This window comes from Chenopodium quinoa, unplaced genomic scaffold (assembly GCF_001683475.1).
Source record: "Chenopodium quinoa cultivar QQ74 unplaced genomic scaffold, ASM168347v1, whole genome shotgun sequence".
NCBI lineage: Eukaryota > Viridiplantae > Streptophyta > Magnoliopsida > Caryophyllales > Amaranthaceae > Chenopodium > Chenopodium quinoa.
Window position 1 is genome coordinate 2,447,332 of NW_018743047.1, and position 6,586 is coordinate 2,453,917.

Here is a 6,586-nt window from a genome sequence, read left to right on the forward strand (position 1 = left end):
GTTCTGGTCAGGTCAAATTTTATGATCAATTTTCGAGTCAATTTCAGGTCGGGTCAAATTCAGATCAAGTCAATTCGAGTCGGGTCTATTCGGGTCAAGTTTGTGTCGGGTCACCAAAATAAATTCACTTTAATAAAATAGTTTTAATAAAGTAAAATCGTTAAAAAAAAATCATGAGTACCTATTACATAGGAAATAAAGAAGCCCTAAACTAAGTAATTCACTATTTCACCCTATTCACTTAGGATTCGGGTCAATTCGAATCGGGTCGATTCATGTCAATCAATTTGGGTTAAAATTAGGTAGGGTCACTTCGGGTTTCGGGTCGGGTCTGGTCAAGTTCGAGTTTCGGGTCAGATCATTTGGATCGGGTCACTTCGGGTCATCGGGTCATGTTCGGGTCAACTCTATTTCGGGTCGAGTTAGTTTGGGTTCGGGTCAATGATTTCGGGTCAACTTTCGGGTTACGGGTCAGGTCATTCGGGTCGGGTCAATCAGGTCGGGTCAGGATTGCCAGGTCTAGCATAGATAACTAGTTGTAAAGGACACAAATAATAGTTTGGTGCCACGGTGAAGGGCTAGTGGCTGTGAGAGAGGAGAGTGTGTGTGAGTTTAGGTTCTAGTCTGAGGGAGGAGATATAAAAGCAAAGAGGGTAAAATTGACATTTCACAACAAATAATATCACCTAAATAAGAATGTCATCTATTTAACTTTCCTAAAAAAGTTATCTAATTTGGAATGGAAAAAGTACGTCAGCTATAACACCAAGCTAAAATAAAATTCACTAAGACACAAATTTCATCAAAACGTAACTTGCCCAAGCAAGCATACCACATTTCTAGTGAAATTCAAATTTTGCTGACTTAAGACCAGCCAGACACCAATAAAGGTTCGCGCATATCTTACAACTCCTACAATCATAGTTTCTTTATGCAAAGCTTGAGCATAATTGGTCATTACATACAACGCATTCCATAATCCATGATATATCTCCACTTCTGTTTTGAACCTTGCAGCCCTTCAGCCGTGTTCAGCGTGCTTCATATTGTACAACTGCAATGAAAACAGACAAAATAAAGTGTAGAAACAATAATGGACTCAACACAACAAATCATTTTAACATATCATGCAGGGTACAATATTTCAATGCCTGAAAACCACAATGCTCACAACCCTTGTGACAATCACAATTACATATCATGCAGGATACAATATTGCAATGCCTATATGGCTACATAATACAATCTTCACACAAACCTTGAGAGTCTCAATTACAAAACACATTGTTTTCATATCTTTCTGTTCAAGTAAGACACGATGTAAGGCCGCAAAAGGCTCAAAGTAGTGATTGTTCATTACTATTTTGTATCACCTAAAATCTATGCTTTAGCCTATATATATATATATATATATATATATATATATATATATATATATATATATATATATATATATATATATATATATATTACTCCCTTCTTCCTGAGAATTCAGTTCACTAAATATGGGCTTTTGATACAAGGAAAGTTCTGAGTATATAAGCTGACGTAAAAAAAAGAGTAAAGAGATGAGTAAAAAATGGGTGAATGTGAAAAATAGATGGATAAATCAAGTGAGAGTGAATGGAAAGGTAAGGCAAAAGAGGTAAGGTGGTAAAAAGTTTTGCTGAAATTAGAATAACTAAAAAAGGAGTCAAAGTTTTGGGAGCACAGTATGTAATACATATACTTCCTCCCGTGCAATAAAAACTCTGCCACATCGGCATGATTCACCCAACATGTAACAGAAATTGAAAGCCACTAAACTGAGGTGTAAAAATCCACCACATTTTCGGTCAATACACATCTGAATCGCCCAAGAAACAGCCTGAATTTACGAATGAACTACTTTTCTGTTTTTTTGAGAAAGTTTTATGATTTTAGGAGAAGATAACTGTAGAAAGATTTTTAAGTTTGAGCAGAAACGAGAAAGTAAGAGAGCGAGGAAAGGGAAGGGATGAATAGGGGTAGATGGTATCAAAGCAAATAAAAATATTGCCTTAATAAAATATTAAAATCTCTTGAAATGCAAGCAACCAGAGACTGTTACAACTAGGAAAAACAAACAAATCAAAAGTACTAAATCCTATTTTAGATGGACCTAAAGTATAGATATTGCATAGATAAAAAAAAACTCTCTTGAATTGCAAACAACTAGAGCCTATTACACACTGCATCAAATAAATTCCATTACTGAAAGATGCAATCCACTAGAAAATAAAACATATGCAAAAAAACAGTCCATAAATTTTAGGAAAAACACAATTTAATAATCCCAACTTTACTCAATTTACTTTGAATAATCCCAACTTTTGATTATTCTGTACTAATCCCAACTTTAACCTCTATTTTCTTCTATCAATCCCAAACCAGTCAACAAAAGTCAACCACCTATTATTGTAGGTAATTTGCCACGTGTCAAGTTGTAAATGGTCCAAAATATTTTTTAAAAATAAATCAGTAAAAAAAAAGAAAAAAAAAAACCAGCCACCACCAGCCCACAACCACTGGCAGTGGCCATTCCCTTCCCCAGCCCAACCGAACCACAATGCCCATGCCTCAGCCTCCACAACCTCCCCTGAAACCGCCCCACCCCCGCAAAACCGGCCTTCCTCCCACACCCTACCCCGTAAAACAGCTATAGCCAAAACCCATAACCCCGAAACCACCCATAACCAAAGCCCCGTCCCTAAAATTTGCCCACACTAAACCACCCCCTCCCCAATTCTTGCTGATTTCGACCCCTTTCCCTTACTTCCAGGCCGGAAATCGGCCCCCACCCCCAGAAACCGCCACCAATTTTCACAGCACCGCCCTCGCAACCATTCCCCTCCACACACCATTGCCCTAATCGTCGCCCTCCCTTCCCAGACTCCTTAAATCAGTGTTACCCGGAATGCGGGACGATAGCGTGTTCCCCGTACCGGAACGTCCGTACCCAAACGCGGTACTGACGCGTTCCAGTTCGCGGTGGTTCGCGATCTAGTTCGTCGACGACGGAGAACCCAGTTGTAGTACGATCTAAGTTGTAGTCTAAGAGTGACAATTGGGTTGTCATTTGTTTATAATTTCGGGTATAATTGGAAGTTTAAAAGACTTTCAAGGTTTCATCAATGGAGGAAGGAGATAAAGAATCGTGGAATGGAAGAGTGATAAGACTAATAACTGATAAGAAAACAAGTCTAATAAAGATTGTGGACCCCTATGTCCTAATGTCCCCTTCTCTTCTTATTTTTTTTTCTTTTTTAATTGTCTACACAAGTACACAGTATTTTTTTTGTACTGTGCTACAGGGCCTACAGTCGTATAGCCATGGGAATTGAGCAATACATTAATGCAATTTCCAGCTTTATCTTTTTTTTTTTCTTAAAAAATGTATATATAATTAATTTATGGTAAATAGTGGAGTATCAATAATAAAATTATAAATTATAAAGCACTTATAAAACAAATGACCATACGTTCCGGGAACTCTAAAGGCTACGTTCCACGTTCTCGCACCCGTACCAAGTTCCGGAACGTCCCGCGTTCCATGTAACATTGCCTTAAATAGATCGCCCCTTCCTACCCCCACCCTAAAAATCGGCTTCCCTTAACCTATTTCCCCTCCATTCAGTGGAAATCGGTGGTGGGGAAGGTATTTAGGGGTTAGGGGAAGGAGAGCTGGTCGCAAATCGGTGGTGAGGGCTGGGGGAGGGGGTTGGTTTGAGCTAGGGATGGGGCGAGTTGGCTGCGACGGTGGTGGTTGCGGATGGCTTAGGTTTTAGTTTTTTTTTTCTTTTTTCTTAATTTATTAAAAATTAAATTTTTTATTTTAATTTTTTGAAGCAATTAACATGTGACACGTGTCAAATAATTTTTTTTAAAAAAAATTTAACCCCTTCATCAAGTTACCGGTTTTTGGGACCGAAGAAAGTAAACGCAGCTTAAAGTTGGGATCATTGTAAAATAATCGAAAGTTGAGATTATTTAAAATAAATTAGACAAAGTTGAGATTATTAAAGAGTATTTTTCCTAAATTTTAATACCAAAATACTGAGCAAAGGGCTCAAATGATTAGGCCCCCATTCTTTAGCCTAACAAAAGGTTTAGAGTAGGAAGTTTCATCAAAAAATTTATACTAAACAAAAAATAAATTATAATAAATCACAATTCATGGAACCAGATAGAAAAGTACATGATGGTTTTGATGATTTCTGCCTAGATAGATTAAGCTTCGAAGCTCACATTAAAAGGGTGAGGGCAGTTGCATCTCTAAGTGTAGATCTCCGCAACACAAAACAAAGGTGTCAATATCTAGAGGACTACAGCTAGTGTGTAAGTGGTGAGATTTAAGAATGATTGACATGCTATTTTATAGCTGCTTATACAAAATGTAGAACAGAGGAGGAGCAATCAGAATTCCTAGTAAAACACGATGTTGTATATACAAAAAAAAATAATGATAGTCCACATAAAGAATATATTTATCATGCATTAAAGGAGAGGGAACCCCGGTTTGTATATCAGCCTTCAAAAACAGGGGAATTACCCTAAACCGCTACTTCATATAGCAATTTTACCTAAAACTGCTACTCCACTATTTTAGAAGGCTGATATACAAAGCCTTATTAAGTTGAATTTTCCCCATTAAAGGATTTCATGTACACAAAACCTCCCAACAATTCATGTTAAGGAATTCACATGCTCATTAAAACTCCCAAATAACCACATACCCCAATAATTACCACAAACAAGCACACAAATAATCAAAAGCACAAACATCCACTAGCATTCGAAAAAACCTTACAGTTCACTATTAATAAACTATGAGTAAAACCACATTCAGCAAAAACCATATAGTTTTCAAACTTTTCACCATTAGAAAGAAATTCCTAAGAATGATATCAACCCCAATCTACTACATAACTGAATCAAAATACACTAACCATCAAATTGGCATTCTCTGCTTATACCAACGTACTAAACTAGTCAAAGAAAGTCCTACAAAATCCAACTCAAGGCATACAAGTGAAAACCAAAAGACTACCCTACAGTTTACTACGAAACTAATGATGATATTCTTTAACTCCAATAAATTAACAGCATAAAATTGCACCCAAAAAGAACATACATAAACACAAATGAAAAGAAAAAACTGAAATATGTATAGAATCAAACTTACTTCGACGAGTTCTTTTCTTGTATAGAATGCGATAACCACATTCTCTACACTGAATGACATCTCCCGGCTTCAGAGTGTTCTCTTGCCCACAATCTACACAATCACAAAGAATATTAATTTTCAAATAATCCTTCAATTGTTCTGCCAAAATATGGATTTAATAACTGACATGCAAAACATAATTGTAGGAAATTCAAATTACCTCCACAGATGTAGCTTACTGGTTCAGGTTGAGGATCCATTGCAAACTAAAAAACCCTAAAAATCAGATAAAGCAAATTAGGGTTTTCAAAAAAATATAATAAAATTGGCAATTCAATTTTATAATGTACTCGATGACTTTTGATAAATTTGTGTTTAAACAAGATAATCCATCAATTACTGCTAGGGTTTTGCAAAAAATTTAAGGGTTTTGGCCAAGAAATAAGACGTATAATTTCATAGTTGAATTCTAACATTAAAGGGTTGTGCAATACATTAGCAACCAAATTTGACTCAATTATCAAATAAGGCTCGAAAAATCACATAATTTTAGGGATATTTTATTAATATATCATATTAGGCTCATAATTTAGTTTTCATAATCTTAGAAATTTAGAACCAATAGTTGAGATTTTCAAAACAACTTACCTCAGCTGCTTCAATGGGGATACAAGTATTTCAACGGAGAACGTCAAGTGCGGTTCAATGGAGAACTGAGGCTTCTGAGAGGTTTCGACAATTAGAACAATTCAATGGGTAGAAATAGAATCCCTATTAAAAGCCCTGACCCGCCCCTGTTATATTCGTAGGGTTATTCGTAGGGTTATTCGTAGGGTCAAATCCGTCCAATAAATAAAGGGATACTAAATGCAGGGACAATTTTACATAAATGAAGGAAAAAATTTCAGAAAAAACCTATTATACCACTCTTTTTGTAAAAAAAACCTTTTAAAAAAATTTTGGCCAAAAGAAACGTGTTTCAAAAAAAATTTTGTTAAAGACAACCAAAATCTCTAATTAACCTAATTAGCCCCTGATTACCCCTAATTATAATTAAATCTTATTTAATTAATTAAAAATCATAAATAAATTGATAAATTAAAAAAAAAAAAAAGCATACACCACCGCCAAACCCCATCACCTGCTGCCACCCCTTGGTAGCAACCGCCCCCACCCCGTCGGCCACCAAAAACCCCCACCCCTCCCCCTCCCCCCGCGCCGGCAAAGTCCATCCCCCTACCCCTCCTATTCCTTTGAACCACCACAGCGACCACCCACCCATCACTAAACCCTAACCCCAAAAACTCCCACCCCCCTCTCTACCACTACAACAAAACGGCCACCAATCCATTTCCCACACCCCTGGAACGACAAAGGGAGGTCGTTTATGGGTGTGGAAAA

The 6,586-nt window shown here is 36.7% G+C and overlaps 1 protein-coding gene across 1 annotated transcript; it reads right to left on the reverse strand.

Moving 5' to 3' along the window:
• Positions 1-765: 765 nt before the first annotated feature.
• LOC110730697 (DNA-directed RNA polymerases II, IV and V subunit 12) lies at positions 766-5,989 on the reverse strand. The gene is made up of 4 exons (XM_021910518.1): positions 5,834-5,989; positions 5,406-5,461; positions 5,204-5,296; positions 766-1,054 (listed from the first exon to the last, which is right to left on the reverse strand). Exons 2-4 carry the CDS (start codon positions 5,443-5,445, stop codon positions 1,032-1,034), a joined length of 156 nt encoding a protein of 51 aa, XP_021766210.1. The 5' UTR covers positions 5,446-5,461; positions 5,834-5,989; the 3' UTR covers positions 766-1,031.
• Between the last annotated feature and the right edge of the window lie 597 nt (positions 5,990-6,586).